The 27,934-nt window shown below is 45.1% G+C and overlaps 3 protein-coding genes, 1 long non-coding RNA gene and 1 other non-coding gene across 6 annotated transcripts; 3 read left to right on the top strand and 2 right to left on the bottom strand.

Moving 5' to 3' along the window:
* Positions 1-1,110: 1,110 nt before the first annotated feature.
* gata2a (GATA binding protein 2a) lies at positions 1,111-9,044 on the bottom strand. 2 transcript variants are annotated; one of them, XM_037252844.1, is made up of 6 exons: positions 8,948-9,044; positions 8,397-8,784; positions 7,184-7,756; positions 5,016-5,173; positions 2,752-2,877; positions 1,111-2,103 (listed from the first exon to the last, which is right to left on the bottom strand). In XM_037252844.1, the coding sequence occupies exons 2-6, from the start codon at positions 8,623-8,625 to the stop codon at positions 1,663-1,665; spliced, it is 1,527 nt and encodes a 508-aa protein (XP_037108739.1). In that variant the 5' UTR covers positions 8,626-8,784; positions 8,948-9,044; the 3' UTR covers positions 1,111-1,662. The 2 variants fall into 2 exon arrangements, with proteins under 2 accessions (XP_037108739.1, XP_037108740.1); XM_037252845.1 differs by having other exon boundaries at positions 5,016-5,161.
* A 10,092-nt stretch (positions 9,045-19,136) lies between these two features.
* Positions 19,137-23,366, bottom strand: rpn1 (ribophorin I). The gene is made up of 10 exons (XM_037252837.1): positions 23,020-23,366; positions 22,229-22,293; positions 21,842-22,148; positions 21,567-21,776; positions 21,312-21,504; positions 21,119-21,218; positions 20,892-21,030; positions 20,519-20,638; positions 19,966-20,211; positions 19,137-19,892 (listed from the first exon to the last, which is right to left on the bottom strand). Exons 1-10 carry the CDS (start codon positions 23,236-23,238, stop codon positions 19,710-19,712), a joined length of 1,782 nt encoding a protein of 593 aa, XP_037108732.1. The 5' UTR covers positions 23,239-23,366; the 3' UTR covers positions 19,137-19,709.
* Positions 20,133-20,993, top strand: LOC119123649. Its single transcript, XR_005098113.1, has 2 exons — positions 20,133-20,258; positions 20,795-20,993. It is a non-coding gene; the product is annotated as an uncharacterized LOC119123649 (long non-coding RNA).
* A 193-nt stretch (positions 23,367-23,559) lies between the features above and the next one.
* On the top strand, positions 23,560-23,632 carry trnaf-gaa. The gene has a single exon. It is a non-coding gene; the product is annotated as a tRNA-Phe (tRNA).
* A 295-nt stretch (positions 23,633-23,927) lies between these two features.
* Positions 23,928-27,934, top strand: rab7a (RAB7a, member RAS oncogene family). Its single transcript, XM_037252899.1, has 6 exons — positions 23,928-24,273; positions 25,736-25,798; positions 25,970-26,096; positions 26,209-26,427; positions 26,513-26,641; positions 26,713-27,934. Exons 2-6 carry the CDS (start codon positions 25,746-25,748, stop codon positions 26,806-26,808), a joined length of 624 nt encoding a protein of 207 aa, XP_037108794.1. The 5' UTR covers positions 23,928-24,273; positions 25,736-25,745; the 3' UTR covers positions 26,809-27,934.

Here is a 27,934-nt window from a genome sequence, read left to right as displayed (position 1 = left end):
GAGGAGGGGCGAGGGGGTGGTGGGGGATACTAACAAAAATAGAGAAGCAGAGAAGCGTTGCCAACTCAAAAGTACAAAAGAAAGCAATGAGGGAGAGTGGAAAAACATGAACAAAACAAACAAGGAGAAAGAAAAAAGGATGAGATGAGGGAGAAACAGTCGACGCCTGCTTCCTGGCAGCCTCAGCTGCGTGCACATCTGTGAGTAAACGGTCAGAGCAGACCCCCACGTGTTTGCTCAGGTCGCCTGATTGCCTTTCCTTCCTCTTCTCCATCCCGCTAAAGACCCGCTGTCCTTCCTCTCACTCCAATCACCCTCGCCAAGAAAGCCGGCAGCCAGCAAGGGGAGACACAGAGACTCCCGCTGAACTTTTCTCATGACTCAGTATTTGTCGGCGCAAATTGGAGTGTATAGTGTGCACTACCTGAGCTTTGCATATTCCAGCATGTGCTCATGTTTTTGGAGTCTGCCTAATGGACCAGCCTGGGGCCCGGTTCCACAAAGTCGCCTTCTCTTAACAACGCGCCATCATAGATTGAGGAGGAGCCCGACCAACCCATTTCCACGCTTTGGGGGTCACAGAGCTTCCCTTTGATACATAGAATATCACTCGTGATCTTAAGAATCAAGCCTTCTTCGCTCTTTGTTTAGCCACTTTGATGGGTTTGCGTCGAGACAACTTGTTGTCTTGTGGTATCACCTTCATTGAGGTTTAGAAGCGTAAAAATGTACGCATTTTATTTCCCCCCCCCCTTCAGGAAGGAGAATATATTTCAAGCCCCTCCAACTCTCCACTGAAAATCGAATGACTCAGCGGCAACAGTTTATTCAAACCGTTACTTCTCAATAAGTCCGCTAAACTAACACAAATGTGATTTGAGGTTTTGTGCATACCCCCTCAGAAAAACAAAATGATATCTTAGATCTAATAGTCTCTTTATATTCTGCCAATGAGAGCATGGCTGCCACCTACTGTAGTGGATGTGCAATTAAAATGTACTCTCTTATTGCAAAGAACATGTTCTTTGAGGTCACCCTCCAAGGAGAGCTGGGCTGAAAAAGCAGGTTTAAGAAAAAAAGAGGCAGACCACATTTACGAAAGCGGTGATATATCTTTTAAGTATTAAACTTTATTTTTGTCACTTTTTGTGAGATGGAAAAATGATAAAAACGTACAGCTCGGGGGAATTTTTATCTATAAGTCATTGTTTTCCTTTTGCGTCATCAGCATGAAATCAAACTCAAAACACTTTCCAATATGTCTTTGACAAAAGCTTAAAGAGTGAAAATAAATTATCGTAGCAATAATTATAACATCAAATATAACAACCATAATAGCAATTAAGCATTTATAAACACTCTATTTACTGTCTTGTATTCCCCATGAAAGGCCATTATTAAAAAGGAGTGTGTTGGAGCACAATCCAGCATGTGACGAGAGCACAGCTTTGTGTGTTTGGCCATGTTGCCGCTCATGTCCAGCCAGGCCTTCATTTCCAGCACTGAAGCGTCGAGAGCGCATATAAGGGGGGGGGGGGGGGGGCAACTTTTGGAGCCCTCCGTCGATGACTGAGGATAGGCGGGTACCACAGTGAGCGGAAAGAACGACAAGCGAGAAGACGCCAAGCTCCTCACAGAGTCCCGCTCCTTGTGGTTTTCCAACTAAACTGCAGTTATCAAGTCCGACTGAGCGCCGCTCGGGTCCGACCGCTGTAAAAGTCTGCTCGGTTTGTGGCTTCTCGTGAGGGAGGGTGGGCCTTGACTGTTCGTGGCAACGCGGTGGCTCAAACAGAGAAAGAAGTTCAGTGGGGCTCTGCCCAAACCGGCGAGCGGTTGGTGTGGTGGGGGGGGGCCGAATGAAGGGTGAATGGGCGTGGGTGTCGGCAGCATGTGTCCCGAGTGGCTGAAGGGGGTTAAGTGACCCATGTGGGTCATGTGGCTTGTGAGGCCGGGGGCAGCGCCAAAGGGAGAGGCCTTGTCGTGCATGCACTTGGTCAGCTCTTCCAAGCCGTCGCCGGATCGCTTGTTCCTCTTGGACTTGCTCGACATCTTGCGGTTACGCGTCTGGATGCCTTCTTTCTTCATCGTCAGAGGTCTGTTGACCTGCGGGGAACGGCACATTAGCGCCACACGGCCCGGACAAAAAAAGCTGCACACGCGTCACCAATACCACGTTTTAATTGTGCTTTTTTGTTTTTGACTTCCAAATTTCTGGACCCCCGCATGTATTTTTTCAAGGAATCGGCTCGCTTTTCCTTTCAGCGCATCTAACTCAAATGCCTAATTCAAACCGGTATGCTATAAATAATGAGCAGCTGTTTTGCATAAACTATAGTTGAATTAGAAGGTGAGTCGGGGGAGCGTTTGGCTTTTGTTTAATTCAAAAGCAAACAGTGGTCTTGCTCAATTTGAATACATGAGGATGAGGGCCTGGCTGGATCTGAAAGGAGCAGCCTCAGACAAATCCTCGTCAATGTAACCGACGCCGTTAGACTGAATGACGGTCCCACCCCGCAGCCTCTCAGGGGAGGAACGCCCCCCATTGAAACAACGATGGATTAATAATAATAAAAAAAAGGAGGACGGCCAGTGGGTTCTGCTCGACAGGGCGAGCTGGCTTTGCTCCACGCTCACACTTTCTCCGCTCCTAAATCGATACAAGCTGTCCGCCCACTTGACCAGTTAACGACCCCCCCTCCTCTCCCCTCCCCTCCCGAACGGTGCACTGTGTATTTTTGGGGGGCTACTTACGTTGTGCAGTTTGAAGTAAAGGCCGCAGGCGTTGCACACTGGGTCTCCGTTCCCATTGCGCCTCCACAGGGTGGTGGTGGTGGTCTGGCAGTTAGCGCAGCAGGTGCCTGCACGTCGAGCGGCGGACTGCGGGAAAAGAGAAAATGCCTTCAATCATCAGTTCAAACATACTCACTTGTTGACGATGCAGCACAATGAATATTCCGGCTAGTCACAAATAAAAACCTTCCTGGCTTTTTTGTTGTTACAAAAAACAAAGTCTAATGAAATATAATGATTAATTTTGAAGGCTCGTAAAGTTTCTTTTAAATTAGATACGGCGCTAATTTTTGCAAGATTTATTTTTAAAAGCAGAAGAATTAAAAGTGAATAATAGATCATTCCCATCACTGCAAAAAAAAGTGAAATAAAAATTTCAAGGCAACAAATTTGGGTAAAAATCTTAGCTGGACAGTTCAACTCAATTTTTTTTTTCTTGTGAAAATTGGCTTTCGCTTATTTTTAACAAAACAATAAGAAGTTGCAATTGAGGATCTGTCTGAAATAAGAAGTTGCAGAACTAATTGCGCCCTTTTATGTCCTACAACTTAAAGATACAAGTATAAACATCCCAGCAAATTGTTTTGGAGAAAACATGTCCATAATTTAAAAGTTATTCCAACTTGAATTGGTGTTTTAAGCCCCCCCAAAAAATTGTTACAGGATTGGTACAAAAAAATTGTCACTGTTGAAAATTCTTAGCATCTTATAAGCAAATATGCTGGAAAGCGAGCCACACAAAACCCGCAGCCCCCACCTGGCATTGGACTGCCGTGTCCATTGCAGATCAATTCTACACACATAATAAGAAACATTAACTTTACATGCAAGAACCCTGCGGGTGCTGTGTTAGAGAAGCATCCTTTTTTTCCCCCTTCTTAAATCAAACCCAGGTGCGAGTATTTCTGTCCATGTACCAACCGACGACATTCCGATTCATTCTTATGCGAAATAATACAATCAAGTCAACATTTTAAGAAAGCCGAACATCCCGGTTGTGCACGCAGAATGATAAACACGAGAAGAGCATAAATCCGTGTATTTTCCAATCCCCGCCCCTCTCGGTCCATCTCTTCGGAGCGCATAAGCGGCTCCTCTAGTGTTGCGATAATCTCTTTACAGTATATGTCAGTCTGGCCAGAGAGAATGCAGCGTGCTGGGTGAAAGCGGAAACAGCCGGGAGCCTGACTTCCTTATCTGGGCCGGGCAGATATCCGGATAGGAAACAACTGGATGCCCCTTTGAACACGGCTCTGACAAACACTTGAGTTGGAAATGCAAAAAGCTGTAGCCGGCCCAATGGAAAATGGAATGGACTTTTTGACTAGGAAGGCTACCTCAAGGAATTTTGTCATCACAAAATGCCAGTGTGTGTGTGGGGGTGGGGGGAATTTGATGGAAACAATGTGCCGTACAGCTCATTTAATCAAGTTGGACACAGCCCACACGCTAATTCGTAACTTCAAGGCAACAAACTTTGATTAATATTTGACGTTGGTAATTTTGAGTTGTGAAAATCGCCTTTCCCGCATTTGACAAGAAAGAAAATGGAGTTTACATTCTACTTACAGTTTACTATTGTGCCTTTATTGTCCTCCCCAACTTAAAGATAAACAGGATAAACAATTCTGAAAATAGTTTGGAGCAAACAACTTGCTTGCTTTGTTGTGCTAGCCAAAAATGTTGCCTTAATAGTAAAAAAAAATATTTTTTCAAGCTGTTCCGACTTAAATTACGAACTAATCCAAGTTGGGATTTTTTTACAGTGTATCATAATTCATTGGAAGGAATAAAATTAAAAGCAGGCATTTTTTGTTTCATTATTAATTCAACATATTTTCCAGCTTTGTTACTAATTACACATGATTACTTTCTAAATTTACTATTCGCCTTTTCAAATCCAGCAATAATCCTTTTCTGTGTTTTTCAAAATTATATTTGCCACAACATTGTGATAGCTGTCATTTAATCCAACGTGGTGTTAATGAAAGCAACATGGGCATCGCTATCAGTAACAGTATCAGAAGTAGCAGCAATAATGATAGCAGGAACAATAGCAATAGTAGCAGTATTGTAACGAGCCATGTGGGTGGATCATCAGGGGGTGAGAGGGACAAACAATTCCAGGAAGATGATAGGGAAAATATAACTTTCCTGCAATTGTGTCGACGGCATCTGCTTTTTGCTCATATTTGAGGTCCTTCGGACATGCGAGCGGGACTCACCAGTCTGCGTTTGGGCTTGATGAGCGGTCGGTTCTGGCCGTTCATCTTGTGGTACAGTCCGCAGGCGTTGCACAGGTAGTGGCCGGTACCATCCCGCCGCCATAGTGGAGTGGACGTGGCACCGCAGTTTACACATTCACGGCCCTCTGCATATAATTCAAGAGGGGACAAGAAGAAATTTTATATAATTAAACATGTATCAATTGGGCAACCGCACAATGGCGGCTGTTCACTGCTGATGGACAGGGTGACCTCAGCGGACCCAAGTGACCCAGAAGTCAGCCTGGGTCTCGTGACGTGTTCATATCACACTGCATATGTGTGTCATTAACTTAGTCATGGAGAGCGATGTAAACTGATGCAGGGAGGGGAGCCCAGTCCGAATATGTCAAGAGGTGTCAAGAACGAGAAAAATACAGCACAAGACTTCATCTGCCGAGGGGACTCCCGAGATAAGAAATGTTAGTACGTAAACGTGTTAATGGCCACTGTTGGGAGGAACTATTGTCTTTCGGTTCAACCTGACGCTAAACACGCTTTTCTCCTTTGCTCTCCTTCTCATATAGCAGTTGACTTCAAATGGCCTATTGCTCAACTGTTCTTCTAATTCAAGTATCCCCCTATCCCTAGAGTACGACCTCATTATTACTAATATAATACCAGCGACACCCAACGTCCCACCCTTTCGCTCCACAATGGAGCGAAAAACCTTGTTCCCTTTGAAATGCGCCACGGTCCTTTTTGTAGCTCCCCCCGTCTACTTCTCGAGTCTTTCGCAAGTCCGGCGAGCCCATTAAGATGGCTCATTAGAGCTGGAAATATTCATCAGCAAGCGCTGACGTCTTACGCAACATTTAGTGTTGAAATTAAAAATGAGAAGATGAAAGCTGTGAAAAAAGGCAGAGGAGTTTTTTTTTTTTTTTAAGGCTAATTCAACAGGAAGCCACAGTAAGGTATACGTGTCGACAGCTGAAATGTCAGTGTGGCATTTTGTACAGCAGTCAATCAACATTTACCCGCACTGGACATCCACTTTAACTGATAAGCGCCTTTTAATGCCACCTCCGATGTGTTCCCGATTATGAGCTAGCTCCTATTAAAATGTCACAAGACAACATTTTTGACCTATAAAAGCTCACATCAGTCAGATGGTCTGAGTGGCAGGCAGCATCGCCTGGGAATGAGGGGGCACTTTTTGTTTTAAAAATCAAATAGTGACAAGTTAGATGATCACACAATAAATGCTTATTGTGTGTTAATTTAGCTAATTGTGCAAATAAATGATCTGCTTGTTGCAAATAACATTTTGTAGCATTCAGTAAACAAATGCATGTTCGTCATGATTGTGTAATACAGAAAAGAAGATAACGCCGCTGCCCTGCTGCGGTCTTTCTCGACTCCGCGTTTTTTTTTTTTTTTTTGTAAGCACACAAACAGCGGGGCTCTGTCGCCTGTTCTTTGTTAGCATGGGGAGGCTGCGGGGAGGGGTGGAGGTCGTGATTTGTTCACTCGAAGGTATACAGGATATGGCAGGAGCCAGGGCGTCGTGACTCCTTGGTTTTTAAGTGCAATGGAGGGCACGTTCAAACCAAAACAAGCTCGTAGCACGACCAGCAAATATCTGCTCAAGTGTCACGTTCAAGACGTGCATTTTGTTACACAGCGCCTACTAATTGACCGCATTGTTGCAAAACGCATCAAGCTCTCAAGTGCAGGCTTGGAAATAATTTAGATTTTTTTTTTTTTTTTTTTAATATTCCAATTTCATAAAATATTGTCGAAATGTATTTTGTTGAGATTTTGCGTTTTTGCCTAAGTGCATGCCTTAGGGGCGACATGATCCCGTTTGTTAACGCTGATACATGTTGCCAAATTTAAAAAAATATCAGCATACTGAATACTCCATTATATGTTTTGTGTGTACATATTTAATTTGAAATTTTAACAATTTTACATCGAAAAAGATTAGCATTTTTTTTCAATTGCACGAAGTTCTGCGAGAGAAAGTGTGTGTCGCTGAATTATATACTTGGTATTTTTGTCTCACTTTATTCCGTTTTAAAAGGTATTTTTCGAAGCAATATATATATATATATATTTTACAATTTTAACCGTGCACTGAAACGCAAAATTAGTGTAAACGAGCTGAATGTAATAAAGAGACTCACCTGAGCTCGACCGGGCTTTGCTTTTGCATTTCGTCGTGAAGCTGGACGACGAGCCAAGCAGGCTGCCGGGGTGGAAAAGACTGCCGCTGTAATCGTGGGGTGTATGCAGAGGGTAGGCCGGGTACGTGGGAATCGGGTGATGCGTGGCCGGGCCCTGGCCGTTCATGGACGCCAGGCCGCCGCGCAGAGGGCTGCAGCTCTCCATCTTCATGCCGTCCGTCAACGACACATGATACTTGAGGGACTCCTTCTCGTCCATTCGGGTCGACGTTGAGGTGGGCGATGTGGGCCCGGGGTCCGGGGACACGTCTTTCGGCGGGGTGGGGGGGAAACTGTAGAGGTGCGGGCTGGAGTGGGTGGCCGGAGTGAGCGAAGACACCGGAGCAGTGCCGGTGTTGCTGCTACAAGGATAGCCGGAGCTGGTGGGGTGCAGGCTGGGTTTGCTGAAGTGGCCCACCGCCCATGCGTTATGGTGGTGCGCGGCGGACAGGGCTGCCTTCCCGGGGTCCAGCCAAGGAATGCCAGGGCTGTGGATGAGGTGTGGTCGGCAGACCTGATTCCCAGTGAGGCGAGCTGAAATCGCAGACAGCTTACTCATATTTGTTGTTTGACGAAATGCGTCCAAACGAAATCTTAAACTACCCTCTGAATCATCACAATTAGCCAAAGTTAACAGTCAAAATTTCCCTGCGTCAAAATGATGGAAAGAAAATCGAATATTTCTCCTGCTACGAAATTATCGTGACATGCAGAAGACGCACACTCAGTGGAATAAAACACAAAATGCTCTTTTACGCGTTCGAAGCACAGCGCGTCTCCCCTTCAGGCCGGTATCTTTACATCGCGTGCACTTCTCGGAGTAACGATTGTTATTAGTAATTTTGCGGTTTTTATTTTATATCCGGGAAGTGCCTCTCTCTCTCTCTCCCCTCACAAACTCCTGCCCCAGCACAGAGGGGTTAAATGACACACTTCCCTTTCCTCCTGCTGTCATAGAAATTCCTTTTATATTGCTGAATATACACGCAAATGTCACCGCCGACTTTTGGGCCGAATTGCTTACACACATGATTTATTATTCGGGTTTTTTTCCCGAATAAAATTTTAAAAGACAACCCTTAATAGCATCTCCTAAAAATACATTTTCTAAATATATTTTCTTCCCCATATTCCCCCAGGCATCTCTATAATTCCCAGAAGTTGCGCATCTTACCGTGCGCTTGGCTGTAGGTGACCCTGGCCCGAGAGTTGGTGTAGTAGGGGTTCCCCTGAGAGTCCAAATGATTCAGAAACATGTCTACTTCTTCTTGGGGCAGCAAAGGCGCCATGGGCTCCATGTAATTGTGGCTCAGGCCGTGATGGTGCGAGTCCGGGTGTTGGCCATTGAGTACGGCATGATGGTGCGCCATCCACCGGGACTGATCTGCCGCTGCGACCTCCATGGCTGAGACGCTAGATTGCCGTCCACTGAAAGTTTAATCCTCCCGATAAATATTGTTTGCGTCCACTGTGAAAGTCTTGAACGAGTTTATTCAATGCAGAAAAAAAAGAATCCTCAAACAATGCGGTCTTCCTTTTTCCTCAGCTCGACTACGTTTCACCTACAAAAAAAGAAATCACGTTATTAAAAATCAAAGCGCACAAAAATAGATGGCTAACGATGGAACAGAAGATGCATTACGCGCTTGTAGATTAAGACAGAAAATGAGCGCCGTTTTCCCCTCTCGAAAATGAAACGACAAATATCTCTTGCCTCTCTCTAACCTGTTGCAGTTTTCGATCAGCTGACTGCAGTTTGGACTTGTCAGCCTCCTGATCCGCGCACCGCTCGGGATCATTAATGAGATGTGGCGCGGACTGATGCGGCTGGCGCCAGTAAATTCCCATATCAAGCCGCGCGGGGGCGGGGCTCTGTGCTGCGGCCCAATCGCGAGCCTCACTGCCGCAATTGGCTCGCAGCATCCAGGCTCCTCTCTGCCTTTTCTTTCTTTCTTTCTTTCTCGATGCCAATGAAAGACTTCTCAATCAGCAGCGTAATATCTCCAGTCTCTCGGCAAGCTTCACAATGAGGACGCAATCGGCCGCCGATAATCGTTTTTTAGCGCTTAAAGACGCACATTCAACACCGCTCCCGCACAACCCGCTGATCCCTCTAATATGATTATTTAGAAAATGTAATTCCACGCAAATTCGACTCCATACCTTATTGAAGCCGTCAATGAACGCACCACTTAAAGGAATCTTGATAGATTTCACACCCACTTGCAGAAATCTAATCATGTCAATTGCTGAATGAGTCATACAAAGCGGGCGATAATTGTGCGTGTTGTTTTGGTATGCCGCTGTTATGCAAATGTTTAGCACCTCTAAAACCAATAAGAGGAGGAGTCGATTTATGACCCCACATTCTGGCCCATTGTTCGCAGCGTCTAATTGTCTTTAATTAGTAGCAGAGCATTCCACTTGTGAAAACAGAGGTTTTTTTTTTTTTTTTTGTCTGGGGGCGACTGGGCTATCAAACACCGTTTGCATACTAATGGCGTCCTTTTCTCTGCGTCTGGCACCAGGGATGGGCGCAAGGTTTCACCTATATGCTGATCACCGAAGTGTCTCCATAAGGGCCCCATTCAAAACACTCCAAACAAACGATTGAAGGGGCTGCCTGTTTATACCCACACTAATCAAATGCATGTTATAGTGGAAAGAAACAAAAAACAGAATGCACCGCAATGTCTGCATCTCGTATAATTTGTTTTTCTATTTATTTCATTCAAGTGGCGGGACATTTGATTGACGGAATAATTTGGAGGGTAGTATAGAATGGCTCGCGCCACGCTGACGCCGGAGTTTGACGTCACGTGATCACGCAGAATAGGACTGGGGGGGATGATTGTGATACTTTGACAAATTCTTCAGGTAAAAGACCCCTTTTTTCCCTAACGACCGTGCAACAATCAGCGTGTCTGTGTGTGTGTCAGTCAGCACACAGTCCTTAAATCACTGGCATGTTGCCAGAGGGAGGTAGTTGATGAGCTCAGCCCTAAGAGCTTGTCAACCCCTAAAAACCAACAAATTAGTATAGAATAGTGACCACCTGAATAACTCACATTCCACCGGGCCAGGCCACACTGACAGGTGGAGTGAGGAGCCGGCGTGTTTAAATGCACTCCCGCTTCTAAACGAGTGAATTATAATGCTCTGCTTGCCAGGAAGAAAGAGCCGCAGCACTCTCCATGTCTTAAATGAGGCCTTCCAGGGAGGGAGCGTCAGACATGCTGCTGCTTTCCCATTGTCGTTGTCATGTTTGCCAAATGGATTACTCAGCAGGATTTAGCCCTCTGTCATTTCTACCTTCATTAATCCCATTTGTATCTGCGCTAGAACAAAAGACGAGTTGAGGGTGAAGTGATTGTGTGGACGGGGGTCTTTGTCAAGGACATAGTAGCATTGTTTCACTGAGGGATGCTATCCTAAATAATGGCATGTTATGCAAGGGATTCAAAGTGTGTGTGTAACAACTGTATCGCCACAGCCACTAATGAACAACAAGATTATCATTCCCATCCACATTGGTAATATTATTAAATGGGATCGTCTTTATCTACCTGTTTGCTCCCATTGGGCACGGTCATCCATCATTATCCAGAGTGGAGGTGTGTGATTGTTCAAAAGTGTGCACTCTTTGTGTGTGTTTAGCTAAGGGGGGGGGGGGGGGGGGGAGCCATGTGGGGCTTGTGAAGATAAGCAGAGGCAGCGAGAGAGGAGAATGACACAGAGCAGCTGAAGCATTATTGTCCCCTTTCCTCACGCCTAATTAGATGGAGCCGGGGCACCCAGGGGCTTTGGAGCCACCAGCACCCAGTCACGAGAGCATCTATCTGCCGTGAATGAGGCCTGGGTGGTGCTATGAGGAATCTGTCAGCTCACCGTCATACTATTACTAGTTCCGAATGCATTGAACTTGAAATACCTTTGGAGAGCGAGCTTCTTGTCATTTTTCGCTTTTTTTCTTTCTTTTCACGGACTTGTCAGGTTGAGGCATTCTACAAGCGTGCAGACAGTAGAAGGAGTGACAACATGCTGTTATTCTCCCCGCAGCCTCTCATGTTCTACTCATGAAAGCTGGCCACAGCACTCGTTATGCAATGTGAAGCGTAACAATTGGAGATTTTGTCATCATTAATATCTGGATGATGATACAGTCATCCCTTTCATGAGGACTATTTTTGGTTTGAGCAAAGCCCGAGGCAACATGTGTCTACACTACTATAATGATTTATAGTGTTATTTTTATTCTGGAAAGTATAATGTATACATTATTACATGATCCACAAATAACATACAGTACTTTATATTTTGATATTTAAAGTACAATAATGTATACATAGCATTGTACTATAAATTTATATATATATATATATATATATATATATATATATATATATATATATATACAAAGCAAAAATGTCAAACAAGGTAAACGTTTTATTTGATCATAAATTTATAAAAAGACTATAAACGCCGAAATGGCCCCACAACGAGACAGACTTACCCACTCACTGCTTCAGGCTCTTCTCTCCGTCATATGTCATCAAAAAGAAACAAACTCGCCATCTGCTGGGAGACGTTTCTTTCCAAGAGCTGCACTGGAGGAAATGTAATTGTAGCTTTGAATCGAATCGGCTGCGAAGTAGTTGTGTTTACGTGCGTGAATATATATGCATGCGGCTAGTGCGAGTGTGAAATCGAGACAGTGTGTGTGTTCGGTCTGGCGCTCTTCTGTGCACGCTGGCTTTGCAGGCTCAATAATAGCAGCACAAACTTGTGCGTCCATACAATTAGGTAGGCTCACAGGCACTTGTGCAAGGCAGCAGCATTCGGCATCCTTTTTAGGAAAAAAAAAAAAAAAATGCAGGCAGTGACGGGCTGAAGGGAACCTCCTCTCGACCTCCACCTGACAGCTTTGCATCTTCAGTTCCACTTGCAGTAATCTGAAAAGGGAAGCAAAGTGTTATTTAAAGGGATACTCACCCGCCGACCAGTTGCCTAAAAACAAAAACGTTCAGCTTTGATCGCTTTACTAAGAAATGTGCCGATAGCCGCAACACAAAAAGGCTGAAATGGAGGAATTCATTGCAATCCGAAGGTGTGACAGATTTTTGGATTTAGATCTCGCGAGAATGTGCGAGTTAGTGGTCGTGTTGATTCGCTACTGACACATCATCAGGTGCGTTTTGGGATTTTTTTTTTTCAAAAAAATGTTCCCCCACTGAATTAATCCAACAGATAACTTTGCAATGACGTCGTCCTCCTCCTGAGAATGTGAACTTGTGTCTCTTTTGCTCTTTTTTTCAAAGTAATGTATCTGTTACCTTTTTTTCCTCATTATTTTTATTATATTATTATGTTTGCTTACACGTTCGGAATACACACAATGATCAAAGTTGTTTACTCACGAGAAATTCTTTCTCCACCAGCAACGCCATGCAGGCAGAACAATTGGCGCAGTGCAACCAATTTTTGTGACATTTTTGTTTCGTGGTGTACGCGACGCAATTTTTAAAAGTAAAATAACTTTACTCAATTGTATATTTCTGAACTCAACGAAGCCAATTAGGCCCTAATGGTGGTCGTTCAAATTATGGACAAAAGTCATATTTTGACTGAACAGACTGTCTTGACAAACTTTTAAATCTTAATTGAAATGGAACTCCCTTCCCATGTTTATTATTTTTGGGGTGAAGATAAAATTACGTTGTTGCCATTTTTGGTTAGAGATCCGCCCGCCGTGTTAAATAAGAAAGACGGTTGTCCCTCCCTCCTCGTGTGTGTGTGTGTGTGTGTGGATGTGTTTTATACGCCACAGCATCTCCCAACTTTTGTAAAACATGCAAAGCCCCTCAAATCTCCTGCACGCGACCTGCGCTCGTGCGCGTCGCTGATGCAGGGCAGGTGCAAAAAGAGGAGCCATGCAGGCAGCCCCGCAAGCCTCGCGAGCCCTTCATGCCGGGCTTGGGCTCCCCAGAGTGCACACGCTCACAAAACAGGCGAAAGAAAGGCTGAAAGGCTCAGACAGAAAAGGGAACAAAAAAATAAATGTGAGTTTCGATTGAATTAAATGCTTTTGTTTCTGGGTTTAAACTCACCAGGCAGAGCAATGATCTGAGAGCTCATAATTTACATATAATGACAAATTAATAATAATAATAATACTAACAATATTCTGTGCGTGTGCGCCTCTTTCCTTCTGAGATGACTCAAATAGTATATGCACTGCGTCAGATGCCAGGGCTCTTCTTCTTCTTCTTCTTCCCCTCCTTCTGATTATTACCACGGGTAATATTTCATGGGCACCACGCAATCTTTGTTCCCTGTGAAGATAATAAATGGCCTAATCGTTATCAGCAAACTGCTGGGGGTGTCAGCACCGACCGAGGCTGGAAGCGGGGGTCCAAAGTGCCGCTGAATAAATTGGTGTTCCTTATCTCTCGCTCCCAGATTATCGCCGCCTTTTCAAACTTGCACAACAAATACATTGAATGCATCTAATGCATCATTTGTGTGCGGGGGGAGATCGTGTAGGTCGATAGAGACAGATAGGCGCAGAGAATGAGAAATATTTACACGGATGCGAGCTGTGCAGCCAATATAAGCTGCATTTGGCGTTTATTGGCCGGGTCATCTGTACACACACACTTAACATATCAATACAAGCTATATTAAATATACATCACGGTGATATGATGCCTATCTCTCTGATTAGTCCCATCTCGGTTTTTGAATTTCGGTTCACCTTTTCACTCTGCGTGCGTGTTTGGAGGCACAAAATCCCTCCAAAATGAGATGTATGAGCTAGGCTATAGTATTTTAATTATAACTGCACGACTAGGCTATTTATGAAAGTTATCGCCCTTGAAAATATTTACTTTGGTCAGTTGATCTATTTTCCATTCCGCGTGTCATCACACACTGTCTGCTTCAATTTACTCCTCTACCAAATCCTTTAATTGATGTCAGGCGCTCAATGAGCTGTGTGTAGGACACTCCCATTCACCTTACACAAATGTGATCTTTTCCCTCTACACTACGTTTAAAATCGTATAAAAGGCTTCCTGGGAACCAAACACACTGCGTTCATAATATAGCATGAGATGTAATGCACTATTTATGAGTGACACTTATGAAAAAAGATATTTTTTTGCCTTCAACATACACACGGCGCATGCACACACTCGCACACACACCTTTTAATACCGTGGCATCTCCAGCAGCCCCGGTGGTGCGCTGATGGTCTCCTAGACAACCGAGATAACGGTGCAGCAGTTTTCCATATCGGCCCTGGAGTCTATTATAGCGCGGGATTAGCTTTTCCGAAAAGGTCAGACGCAAAGTCACCAAACCTGCTTTTTTTCCCCCCTCCCCTCTTCTCGCTACATGGCCCCAGCGCAAACCTACATTTATAAACATTGCATGTGCGTTTCATTTTATTTGATGAAATTAGACTAAAAGTGCCGCGCGTGTCCGTGGACTTGAAAGTTGACAGAGCAGAAAGAGGAGCCCGTTGATATTCCAGCTCAAGCGCCCAACCCACTGTTGGAGCAAATGAACTGTTATGTAGCGACCTCTAGCGTGGAAAGGACGCAACAGCACCCGCGAAAAGCAGCCAAGTGTGAGATTGATTCCAGTGCACTTTATGCAAAGATGTCCATGAGGGATCAAGCCATTTCGGCCTCATAACAATGAAGCGCGCCCCAAAATGGGTGTGCGACTATTGCACAGCTGGAATGTTCCATCTGGGATTCCCGGTGGCTGCACGGGAAGTTAAAGGAGCTCTGACAGGAAGTGTGTTCTCATAGTGGGTCAGCATTTGGGCGGCGAGAGAGGGAGCGAGATGTTTCCTGTTGGCGCTCGCCACATGTTTAGACGCCTCGCTCGCAGTCTTATGGCCCTTTTGCTTTTTCAGGTCACTCGATAGCTCAACCTGACAACCTTTTACGTGCTCCGCAGTGATTCTGCACAGGATTAGAAGAGTGATATTCAAAAAAAGTGTTTAACTGGTTCTCCTCCAAGAATGGATGGAATGATATGTTCGAAGTTATTTCTAAAACCCATTTATCATGTTGTAAATTATATTTACTATTCTTAATGGGCCACCATTTTCTTTTGTGCTCTCTCACGTAATATGCTATTTATGAACTGGTTTACAAATAGTATCACGTCTGTGTAGATTGTTAGTCATCCAGGTCAGTCAGCAGTCCATTTGCAAACAACAATTCCGGAACTTTGACAACGCCTGTACAAAAAAAAAAAAGTGCCGTACCCCGTTTGAGATGATACATCGATGTGTGGTGTTTGACCGCTAAGTTTTTGTGCAACTTTTGTATTAATCCTACACATGGAGGAGTGTTGCGTCACAGGATGCAGATGTGGCCACATAAAGTGAAACTTGCGGCGCCATCAAAGTAGTTAGTGTCAGTTTGATGGACTCCCGATCCACAGGCTGCAAACGTTGCTTCATGCAAGAAAAATGAAGAGGAAGGGATTTATAGGAGAAGGCTAGATCCAAAGCGGAGATGTGATGGCGAGATATGTGGATTGCGAGAGGAAAAATCTCTTTGTCTCGGGTGAGCTCGGTGGACAATCAAAGTTTCCTATCAGCTGTGGAGTAGGGGAAATTGGCTGCCCTGGGAAGGAGAGGGCCACTCTCACAGCTAATGGGAAGTGCCCCTGTCACTAGACTCAGGTCCGATAGAGAAAGTAGGAAATGTGTCTGTTTGCGCGTGTGCGAGCGTGTGTGCGCTCGCCAACACCGAGCAGGCCGACAGGCTCTACCAGTGTCATGCGATCCAAGACGATACAGCATCTAAAGTAGGGCTTCATCTGCCGCTTATCCGCTGCACCGAGGGACTTCTATGAGCCGCGCTGCCTTGTTTTTTCGGCCAAACTTGCCCTGAGAGGCATGACCGTGGCTGCTTTGATGGAGCGCCATGTGGCAGAGATCAGCGGGTCTTAGTGGGAGTTGTGGACAGTTGCAAACAAGGGCGACAAGGGAAGAGGATTACTGTCTGGTCCATACAAATCCACACCGAGAGAGAGGTTGACACGGACTTGCGTGCGGATAGGCCCAGCTCGGGGTAGAAGTGTGTAAACATCCGCTTTTGGGGGCAAGATGGCAGCAGGCTTTTGATGCTTGTCTCGCTCGCCTCCCTTCTCGGCCTCCTCCGAGCTAGACAAGAATGCATCTCTCCGCACCCGAAGGCTCAAGCCTCGGCTTGAAAGTCCCATCTCTATCTCTACGCTCCTTCCTCGCGTCTGTCAGGGGCGTCTGTCAGCCTCGTTCAGCTGGGGATGAGGGCCACAGACGCCGCCATTGTCCTCCACCCTCGCTCTGGCCACCTCGCGGGCGGATCACACCCGCCACCTGCGACGGAGGCCGGTACCTGAGGGGGCGGGGCTTTTCGGCCATCGCTGACCTCTCATCCCGGCGGCCTGTCACTGTGGAATGTGAGGAAAGGCCTTCGTTTTAAGATGAGCCAGGCGGACTCAACACAGCCTAGGTGTGCTGGAGGGGAAGGTTGTAGGTTCACATTTCCCCTTTTCGTTGACATCCTTTTATGCCGGAGCGAGTTGGATTGAATGAGTGCGTGATAGCTAGCGTGTGTGCACATAATAACACGGTGACAGTGAGGGTGGCGGCTCTGTCTGGGTGATTTATGAGAGCGTGCCGCCAAGGGTCTTCTGAGCAGGATATTGTTCCCTGACTGGTGACTTCTGCCGCTCGCTTTTCTTTGTGCATCTCGGTGAGCTCGTGGGCATTTTCTCAGAGCCAGGGAGATTAAGAAGGAAGTAGCTGCAGGTGATCCCCCCCCCCCTCCACCCCCACCCGTGTAATCAATCACCACCACGTCACAGCGGCCAAAACCTTGCGAATTAGCCGCTTCAGCTGCAATGTAGTTTGACTCCAGAGTTGCCTTTATTTTTGCATATTCATTATTTCTGGCAGATAAAGAAAGAGCGCACTCTGCATCATTACTCCCCTTCAGGAAAGGAAGATAATAATCAGCTTCATGCATGCGGGTACCTTCCAGCTCAACCACATGGGCCAAGTCGTCCCGCACCTTGCACTAACCCCCTCATCCACCTCAAACACGCGTACGCCACATCAGGATACAGTGCTGCACATGAATTCCGGTTTAAACAGAATTTTGCTCGACTGACGCCAACAGATAAACCGCACTTCTTCTGTGACCAGTAATCACATCCTGGACCAGAGGACTTGACTGGAAGTGAAAAGAATGCTAAAGGGCCTAGAATCATCACGAGGCTGAGCGAAGAAGCGAGGGCCTCACCGTCAATAATGTCAGGTGAAAGGCAGCAGTCAAGCAGGGAGTCACCGTGGTATTAAATTTTGAGGCTTTAATGCGCGGCTTTTGATATCTACTTATCAAAGTCTCGACTTCTGACTCAGCATCTGTGCCAGGCTCGAGTCAAAATATAAGACTGGGAAAAAAGGGCCCACGTTGAGTAAAAGTTAGATGACCTTTAAGAGCTACTTTTAAGTGGATTGTTTCATATTTAACAAAAGACAATGTGGTTGCCAATGTGAACCCGAGGGCAGTTGAAACGTTAATTGAAGTCACCAGAGCAGGAGTGGGCCAAAATGAATAAAAAGTGAAGAATTTCTGTTTAATTCTCATCTTATAAGCACAATACTTATCAGAATGTCGTGTTGTGAGCAAGTTATTGAAAACAAATCATTCAATTCCCTTTAAATTCAATGTTTACAAATTTTGTCCTGCTTTTGAAATCTGACTGCGCAAGTTCTCCCCACTATTTAAAATGACTTTTAAGTTGTGAAAAGTAATAAAGTCATCGATCAACAAATAGCCTAAGTTTGACATTTTTAATCGTCATCTTGGTCCAATTTGGCACTCGGTCTCAGTTAGACACATTTTGCAGCCTCTCTTTGATGGATGCCCTTGTTTCTATAATAACAGTGATACTGAAGGCTGTAGATAAATTCCATTCATCTATTATTCAAACATGTATTTTCAGTGACACGGATCATTTCTCATGGCGATCCTAATGATTAGTTTGGTTGAACGTCTTTTGAATTCCTTTTAATCATCGCTGGCACCCGCTCATAAGTTGCGAGGCCAGCAGTTAAGTCAGAGCGGCCCGATAGCATCGGCGCATTGCAGCAAGCAGACGTGAGCGCAGTGTTCTGTCGGACAATCCCCTTCACCGGTGCGCGTGCGTTCCGCCGGCCCTCCTGCTGTGAGAATGAGCACCGCTAGAGCAAAAAATCCACTGGAGCGCAAACAAAATGCCATTGTGTGGCCTTTCGGCGGCACCGAGCATCGGCGCGAACGGACATTGTCTTTGCTTTCCCCTGCCGTGTACTTTCAGAATGATTATTGTATGCGCATACAATGTTAACATTAGTATTGTGAGGGGAAGGGGGCCTGTTATTATGGAGCAGGAAATGACCTGCCGGGACCCATGATGACCTCAGAGGGAAAGCAGTGACCTCAGACTGACCCCCGTGGGCTTACTAGGTGCTGTACTCTGCTACACTATTAGAACAATGCGCTGGAAATCCCCTCTGCTGTTGTAAAGTGTGCTCTTACACATCCTGTTTATTATTCTAAAGCTTATTTTCATTCAATCAATGCCTTGATTAGTATGTCGAAATGAAACGCGACACACTTGTGTCAAGAGGGACACAAACCTAACACAAGCGCGCCCCCCAGTGGCCATGACTTTAGTAGTTTGTTAAACACGTCTCAGTTCTGAGGTTAATCTGCGGAATCGCAAGTTTGCATATTGTCCTCATGCTTGTGGTTTTTTTCAGGTTCTCTAGTTTCATCCTATATTGCTAAAACACGTTAGTTGTAGTAAATGTGTAAATGGTTGTCTATACTTGGCATAATGGACAAAATACACTTAAGAGTTTGGTTCTCCAATTTTTATTTCAAATTTGACAGCTTTACATTGTTTTCCATCCCCATGTCTTTTCTCACACAACTTAGTCTCACGTCTTTCTTAATCTCAGTGCACACAACACTTCTTACAAAATCAGTAAATGTAGAAAATGTGACGAAATTACAAACAAAAGTGACAAACATCCAAAAATCTGAGCTACGATATTATCAGGGGAAAGTAGAAAAGAACAGTGCAAACTGAATACAATTGGCAATGATAAGTAACTAAACCACACCTAACCGCTTGAAAAAAATTCATGTATGTGAGCAAAGACATGAGTGATTGACTTGAGCACTTGTTATTCATCTTGCAAAATGATAAACCTAAAGCAGAAAAACAAAAGTCGAGATTCAAACTTAGGGGACATGTAAAGTCTGACATGTGACAAAGGGAGTATCGCTCAACAACCTGTGATTCAGTTAATCACAAGGCACGAGTGTTTGGATAAGCCCACATGATGTGAAAAGCACGTCTGTCACATTCATTGGGGTTGTCATACATAAAACATACTTGACTGCGTGACGAGCGTTGACGTCTTCGCTTAGAGAGCATCCAGCAGACTGTCCATGCGGCTGACCAGATCTTGTCTCTTGAGGGACACGGTCTTGTCATTCTCGATGTACGCCTCCTTCTTCACCTTGCCGGCAACCAGTCGCTCCGCCTCCTGGCTCGCACGGCCCACCAGCTCCTTCACCTGGCCATCCAGCTTCTGGACCTCCGCGACCTGGTGAAGAGATGCCCGTCACTCGACGTCCACGTTATTTAACCACGTTCCTGGAAACGCAAGCGCCGCGCACCTTGTCGGCCAAGTCGGAGCCTTCGGCCTTGAGGCGAGCCTGCAGCGAGCTGATCTCGTTGGTGAGTGTGCGGTGGTCCGCCTCGAGGGTCTTCCGGCCGCTATTGAGCGCGCCCGTGTCACGACATTGCTTGTAGCGGTTGACCACCTCGTCCATGTGTCTGTACAGGCCCAGGCGCTTGTTGACCAGGGTCAGCACCTGCTCGGTGATGGACGCCACCTTCATGCGCACCTCGGCCGCAGGGTCCTGAAGGAGGAACACGGGAAGCATACGATTTGTACTCATCAAAAGCGGTAAGCAGGCACAAATTGTTTCATTCTCAGGAACGTACAGAACAATTCAATGTCCGTCCACTAGATGTCGCTGTTGCCATTTTCAGAATCGCTTGTGTTCAACTGAACACAATCGTTTGTTGGGGTTACTGGCTTAGTGTTCCTACGTAACAAAGCACCAATTTGTACAACATAACTCAGAATATGCCGGAATTTATCACTAATCTAGGCTGGGACAGGTCATATTTGTTTGGGGGAAAGAAAAAAGGTGGAAAACAAACCTTTGTTATGGCAAAGTCCATCCGAACATAGATGATGACAGTGAAGAAGAGGATGTAGAAGGCTGCAAAGACCAACAGAGGCTCCTGCAGCATCAGGATCTTATTGAAGTTGTAGTGAACCTGTAAATAATGAAACACAAGCACGAGTCAGAACTTATTCAGTGACGGTTTTCAATACGGAAGCACTTTGAGACACCAATGCTAATCTAGTCACATAAACTGTATAGACCACAACTGAAAAGCTCTCAATGTTTAATGAAAAAAAATCCTTTCCAGATAAAGGTGAAACCTGCTCAACAAACAAGAGTTGCCTCGAGTCAACCTTCAGTCAATCACCATGACTCGGATGAATGAGAATCTAAAGGATCCTTACCACAACATCTTGAATGTGCTGCTCCACCAGGTTGTTCTTGGTGGCGACCAGCACGGGGCGGCCGAAGGTATCAAGGTACGTGTAGTGCAGTTCGTTTGGCATGCGATTTATATTATACGGTGTATCCATCTGGATGTTTCTAGAGGAAACAGACGGTAAAATAAGACAAATAAGTAAGAATATATTTGTCAAATTCATTGATTCAAACGTTTGTTGCAGACACTCACTTGGCTCCCTCGGGCAGAATGATTTTCACAGTCATAGAGTCAATGACCTGGTCATCATAGACGTGGTCAACCAGTCTCATCTTCAGTGCGTACTGGTCACCTGAAATATAAGATGTTAGAAGCACACAGTCATTAAGAAAAAGGCATTTATTATAATGCTGATGTTAATTGGCTTTGTTTCCAATCCACTCACCCAGAGTGTAGAGATACTCATAGCTGGGCAGGTTATAGCCAATCATGTAGTGGGTCTTCCAGCCCCCAAACAAAGGGAAGCGAGGCCTGATCTCCACCTCCACAGAATCATCTAGAATCTGCAGGTGGGAGGTGGAGATGTTCCCAATCTCATCCCTGTAGTAGACATCTTGTGCAGAGGCAGGAAGTATTGTCTGCAGAAGGGGAGCTCATTGTCACATCACAAATAGGAACAATTAAGCGCAAGCCCGTATACCTTGAAGGACTTGACGGATGAGATGCCGCTGTCAGACTGACGCTGGTAATCGTAGCGTGAAAACGGGCCCTTCAGGACGGCTCCGGTGTGCCTCACATCGATGGTTTCCTCCACAGCGATGTTGCCCCAGTGAGACACCTCGATGGTGCGAGTAATGCTACTGATAGTCAGAAAGGGCGTGTTGTTCTCAAAGTGGATCTTCATTGGATCCTAGACATGAAAGGACATGCACGGTTAGAACTTAGTGCCAGCACTGTGCGAATGATGATCCGTACCTGGCTGAACTGGGGAATGTCCTCGTACGGGCCATATTCAATGATATCATCTGTCTTAGTGGGGTTGCCCAGTTTAGTGTAGCTCTCCACTGTTTTGGACGCCAGGCGAACGCGTGTCGTCTGGCTCCGAGTGGGGTACGGCGAATAGAAGTAGTGGTTGCCTTGGAAAATGACGAGCTGGCGCTCAGCCTGGGTGATGTCCGAGGGGAAGGGCTGGAGGACGTGGCTGAATGTCATTTCCACTTTGACTTTGACCTTACCGCCCACGACCAACTTGGATGGAAGAGATACTTTGAAAAACTCCCCACTGTAAAAGAAGGTTACACAAATGACTTGGAGTACATCAACAAGTGCTTCTGCTACAAATGGATGAGAATGGTGCTTTACGTTAAGCCGTTGATTTTTGTTTCCTGGATGTCAAGTTGGCCATCATCCTCTTCATCACCTTGCACCTGAAAAGACAGGTTGATTTTTAACTAAGAGCACATTAATCGTTTGCATAGCGTTTTTCGTTCTCACTGTTGGTGTTTGTGGTGGAAAACAAGGAGGCAACTTGGATTCATTCATTCCAAAAACATCCCTTGCAGTTTGGACATGTCCGAAATGTCAGTAAGAACTAAACATTAAAACTCGTTGATTATTCAAGGTGTCGCTCACGACCTTTGTTCGTAAAGAGTTGTTTAAGTAAAAAAGAAAAACACGTTTAAAGGCTATGAAAGTGGGCGGTTCCTCTGCGCGCTCGTAGCCGGAAGTGTGCTGCTCAGCGCATACGTGTCATTCAGTCGCTAAAGCAAATGTGCACCCCTAAGGAAGTCAAGCAATTAATATACTGCAATTAAAATAAAAGCTACTCTAAACAACGCATTGTTTCATAACAATCCTGACAACGTAACTAACAAACTAATGTTAGCCATGGACAATTTATTAGCAACGATTAGCAGTCAAACCTATTGGGCCACTGGTATTTATTAGCATTGTTTTGCTGCAATTCTTTGAAGAATAGAGAATTTGACAAAACTGTACAAGCAGATTATAAACGTGCAAACGTTTGACTAAAAATATTTGCCTGGGGTATGAGAGGGTAACAACAGTCGCGTGTCTCCTGCACAAAATAGCCAGTGAGCTAACCGCTAACAAGAGCCCGTTGCAGCGTGGTAATGTGCTCATTTTCAACTCACCGAGGCTCCCATGTATGCCAAATGTGGGAAAAGCTCCGGATCCACGGTCAATATAAAGCTAGATACGTCGTAGCGTGCGAAATTAGACAGGGTAATGTCCGCGGTGATCTTAGCCAAATGAGTGCTCAGGTCCACAGTCCTCCTGACTTCGTCGTTCACCAAAGTGGCCGAACACAGCGCGCCGGACATGAGCAGGAGGAAAGTGCCGATCAGGGACATGTTTGCGGAGGTGCAGGCGACGAATAACGGGAGAAGAGCGCTCGGTTGGAGGTGAACAAAGTAGAAAGGCCGTCACACCGCGCCGTTCCTACTGCATGAGAAGAGATGACGCTTCATTCATACGAACGTCATTACGTCACAAAGGCCTGCGCCGGAAGCGACTGAACGCGACTCGGCTCAGTTGTTTTACTTTTTTTATGAGAATTTAAAAAACGAATGTTTGTTCTGTATATAGTAAAACGTTTGCGTGAAACTCGAGGTTCTTTGGCGTTTCATGTCGTATTCAGCCTTTTATGTATAACTACGTGTTGTGGTTTACAAGCCGAAATAGCTCAGTTGGGAGAGCGTTAGACTGAAGATCTAAAGGTCCCTGGTTCGATCCCGGGTTTCGGCAAAGTGTGACATCCTTTTGCTTCAGTAAAGCGTAGTACAAAGTTGCCACATTCTGATCAAGTGAAAACATGTTAGAGACGTGCAAAAAAGGCACTTATTCACAATAGCCGATTGTATTTCAGTAAATTTACAGTCTCCAATTTAAATACTGTATTATAGAAGATTTCTATATCATAATCTGTCCTCACACGTATTTTTTATTTACTGGGTTTATCACAAAAGTAAGCAAGAACAGCTGAGCAAGGCGTAGCCAGTGTGTGACGTCATCCCCGACGGAGCTTGTTTTGGAGGAAGTGGACAGCGAATAGCGAGCGAGGCTAAATGCTAGGCTAACACATTAGCTTGACGGACAGGAAAAGCCAACGTCAACGACAAGACACCATTGTAGCACATCGCTAAGTGGGATTTTCGCTGCCACTGACAGCGCTCACTTCGATTCGGAGAGTTAGTCGCAACGGATAGACATCGAATATTAGTGGTGTCGAGGCCTCAAAAGGACACTTTAGGGACGACAGACATTTAAAAGGAACTGCTAGCCCCCCTCTCTTTTTTTCTCTCCCTAATCTGCGCTTTCATAACGCCAAGAACCGAGGCAGAGGAAACGTCCACTTTTGATATTTTTACCACAAGATCGTCTCACAGGTATGTTTTCCGATATTTTCACACATTGCTTTTGTGAATATGAACAACAAGGCTGTTGCAAATCATGCTACATTCTCCATTAGACCCGTTGTTGAGCTAAATGTTAGCCGAATCGATTTAGCCGGTGGTAAATGTTAACACAAAGAGCAAAAATTTGACTAAAACAACACGCTTCCGTTCGTTATCAAGCAAAACCTCCATTTGTATCCATGATGTAAGCCCTCGAGATTTTACATTGTTTGTTTGGTCGCGTTCTGGTTTTGTGTTGTCACCTTCGAGTGTTTTCACGGCTGTAAAATGATGACGAAGCATTCTGTGTAATTGTTTACCAGGTTTTACTTGTGCTACTCGTTTACCAAATTACACAAATTGTTATTATCGAAACCATATTTTCCGAGCCAAATGTTGCTTGCCAAGTCATGATTCCGTTAGTCGTGTGTTGACCAACCATGTGATCAGTCCCTGACAATGTGTCATGGGGTGCAGATTAGGAGCGCTGCTACTCGAGCACTTTCACACCCTTTTACAAGCATTTGGTCGCTCTTCGTGCTTTATTTTCATCAAAACAAACCAAAGTGTAAATGGGGGTACGTATGTTTCCTGACAGTATGTGGATGCAAAAAAAAAATCTTAATCCAGTCAAATGAGGAATATTGGACTTTGGTCTGTTCAGTTGGATGCACTGTAGTGGTTGAATGGTCCAACATGAATCAATCAGTGTATGTAGAACAAAAAGTGATGCAATCATGTTTTAATCCTTTCTCGTAGAGTAAGGACATGTAACGATTAACACTATGGTTCCATTCTTTATGCTGTCTTGTGACTGCTATTTGTTCGGTTTCTGTTTCCTTTTAACAACATTCAACTCAGTGGAACCTCCAAAGTCAAACAAAGTCCATATTGTTATGCTGGTCGATTTTCCATTGGTTGTATCTTGAACACCATCTTATACATGGAGAAAAAAAGAAGGGAAAAAAACGCTTACTCATATTCTTTACATACATGTCCAGTAATATTTTAACATGAAAACTCAAAATTGTAGAGAAAGGATTGCAGAAGGGAGAGCCAAGTTCTCACCACTGCACATTTTAACATTCTCAAATCTCAATATTTGAGAAGCTGTATTGTCAATTGTGCAGGTATTTACAAGACATGACTGAACTGACCACACTGCAGAGATAAAGGGTAACATTCTACAGAAAATATTCTATGTAAATTTGAAATGAAATAGTATAATTCCCCAGACCAGTGTTGAGTGGGTTAGGCAGAAGTGAAAGTGCAAAAATAAAATGAACGACAAATATAAGTAACTGTCATGTGTAAAAGTACTTTTCCGTCAATGTTTTTCCTGTGGCTGATTGTACGCATGTCTACAACAATTGTGCTTCTTTGGAGCTCTGTGTCCATTTTAGAGGAATGCCCCCCCGTCCCCCCCCTTTCATGTTTTCTCATGTCGTTCCAGCTGAGGCACAATGACTTCAAGGAAGAAAGTCCTCCTCAAAGTCATCATCCTCGGAGACTCCGGGTGAGTGGTCCTTGTCCTTAAAGCTCAAGTGCTTTCCACCGCACCTGGGATGGATGCCTTAGCACCACTTGAGAGCACCGCTTGTTCGGCTCTCGGCACTGCACGCAAATGAAGCTTTTCTGTCCCTGATCTTCAACTGTGCTTCGTGCTCTGTGCTCGCTTCCCGTCTAGAGTTGGGAAGACCTCGTTGATGAACCAGTATGTGAATAAGAAGTTCAGTAACCAGTACAAGGCCACGATAGGTGCAGACTTCTTGACGAAAGAAGTCATGGTGGATGACAGACTTGTCACCATGCAGGTATTTTGTCCACGCTGATTCAAAATTCAATTGCAGCTTCTTTTCCATCATTGTAAACACATAATAATGACATTTTGCCATATGCGCTCAACTTCTTTTGATTGCATTTCAGATTTGGGACACAGCAGGTCAGGAGAGGTTCCAGTCTTTAGGCGTGGCGTTCTACCGCGGAGCCGACTGCTGCGTTCTGGTCTTTGACGTGACGGCCCCAAACACCTTCAAGACCCTCGATAGCTGGAGGGACGAGTTCCTGATCCAAGCCAGCCCTCGAGACCCGGAGAATTTCCCCTTTGTGGTGCTCGGCAACAAGATAGACTTAGAGAACAGACAGGTGGCCAGTCAGCTTCTTCTTTTCGTTCGTTTTACATTTGAATACGTGGCACTAAAATGTTGCACATGCTCTCGTGTACGTTCAGGTCACAACCAAGCGGGCACAAGCATGGTGTCAGAGCAAGAACAACATCCCCTATTTTGAAACCAGCGCCAAGGAGGCCATCAACGTCGAGCAGGCCTTCCAGACGATCGCACGCAACGCTCTCAAACAGGTACGGCGTTTACGCTGACGCAGCACCTCTCGGCGTAGATCTGCAACTCCTCTGCCCGTTTTCTCAACCAGGAGACCGAGGTGGAGTTGTACAACGAGTTCCCGGAGCCGATTAAGCTGGATAGGAACGAGCGAGCCAAGCCTTCGGCGGAGACCTGCAGCTGCTGAGGCCCACCGACATCTGCGTCGCGGCCCCTCGTCGCCTCCCCCGTCATGCCTTGTCTGAATATCCTCCCTTCCCACGACCCACCGTACAAGCAGCATCTTGCTCACGACAGTACGACGTGAACATGCTGCAGCCTCCTCCTCGTGTATGGGAATCACACATTTTCTTTCAAGCATCGCTCCCCTAGCCCAAAGAACACCTTAAACATCGTATGCTTATTCTTCCTGTCCAGTGTTTTTCCCCCCCACCTTTAAATGGCAACAGACGTTTTCAGTTCTATGAATATCGCTGCTTTCACAATCACTTGTTTTACATTGAGCTCAAACATCCTACATGTCTGTTTCATTGAGGATATTTTTTTTTTTGTAGCTGTGGTGGTTGTTGTCTTATTTTACAGGGCACCACAACTGCATGAATAGAAGAAACACTGCTCCCCCCTCCCCTCCTTTAAGTGATTTGTATTGTGGCTTTGTGTCACGCTACGCACCTCACGCAACCTTGAAATACATATAGGGACTGAGATTTAACTTGGGATAATCAGATTGCAGTTTTGATGCTAATTGATACACAAAATGAAGACAAATTGCAAGTCCCACCACTAAACAGTTCAGGTTGTGTTGAAGTCACTCAAAATAACCTTGTACGTGACATGAGATTGGCACACAGGTGAGTTTTGTTCCTCTTTTGACTTTCTCTAGTAGTTCTCGCTTCCTGGTGCAAGATGAAACAAATCAAGGCAGCACATCAATTCCTTGACAGTCCAGGAAAAGAAGTATACTCTGGTTTCTAACTCAGTACTCTTAGTCAATGTGTTTCTTTTTATTGACAACTGTTTCAAAGACTTTGTACAATTGCAATCATTTTGTGGGGAAGACAACCATGTCAGTTTCCGTATATCTTACTGCCAGTTGCTTTAAGTGCTTGACATTTATTTTAATCAATCAGATCTGTCTGTTTGAATCACGGTAAAACGGAAATGCATTACGAATTTGAAGATCGCTAACAGAAAAGAATGAAATGGTGGAAGTAGTGGCATTCGTCATTGTATTATAAATATGATAAATGCATAGCAATGTTTCAAAATGTCTTTGCCTTTCAAGTATAAGGGTAATAAAAACCTCAAATTCA

This window comes from Syngnathus acus, chromosome 5 (genome assembly GCF_901709675.1).
Source record: "Syngnathus acus chromosome 5, fSynAcu1.2, whole genome shotgun sequence".
Taxonomy (NCBI): domain Eukaryota; kingdom Metazoa; phylum Chordata; class Actinopteri; order Syngnathiformes; family Syngnathidae; genus Syngnathus; species Syngnathus acus.
Note: the sequence above shows the minus strand (reverse complement) of the source record. Positions and strands in the feature narration are given on the sequence as shown.

Excerpts from the sequence above, each read along its gene's own strand:
- gata2a (XM_037252844.1), bottom strand. The coding sequence starts at position 8,625 with ATGGAGGTCGCAGCGGCAGATCAGTCCCGGTGGATGGCGCACCATCAT. Across the intron at positions 5,174-7,183 it reads CAAAGCCCGGTCGAGCTCAG|AATTATATGCAGAGGGCCGT; the intron begins GTGAGTCTCTTT and ends TGTCCCCTCTTG. Across the intron at positions 2,104-2,751 it reads TTTACTTCAAACTGCACAAC|GTCAACAGACCTCTGACGAT; the intron begins GTAAGTAGCCCC and ends CGTTCCCCGCAG.
- rpn1 (XM_037252837.1), bottom strand. The coding sequence starts at position 23,238 with ATGTCCCTGATCGGCACTTTCCTCCTGCTCATGTCCGGCGCGCTGTGT. Across the intron at positions 21,777-21,841 it reads ACATTCCCCAGTTCAGCCAG|GATCCAATGAAGATCCACTT; the intron begins GTACGGATCATC and ends TTTCATGTCTAG. Across the intron at positions 19,893-19,965 it reads GCTCCGACTTGGCCGACAAG|GTCGCGGAGGTCCAGAAGCT; the intron begins GTGCGCGGCGCT and ends TCTCTTCACCAG.
- rab7a (XM_037252899.1), top strand. The coding sequence starts at position 25,746 with ATGACTTCAAGGAAGAAAGTCCTCCTCAAAGTCATCATCCTCGGAGAC. Across the intron at positions 25,799-25,969 it reads ATCATCCTCGGAGACTCCGG|AGTTGGGAAGACCTCGTTGA; the intron begins GTGAGTGGTCCT and ends CTTCCCGTCTAG. Across the intron at positions 26,642-26,712 it reads CACGCAACGCTCTCAAACAG|GAGACCGAGGTGGAGTTGTA; the intron begins GTACGGCGTTTA and ends TTTCTCAACCAG.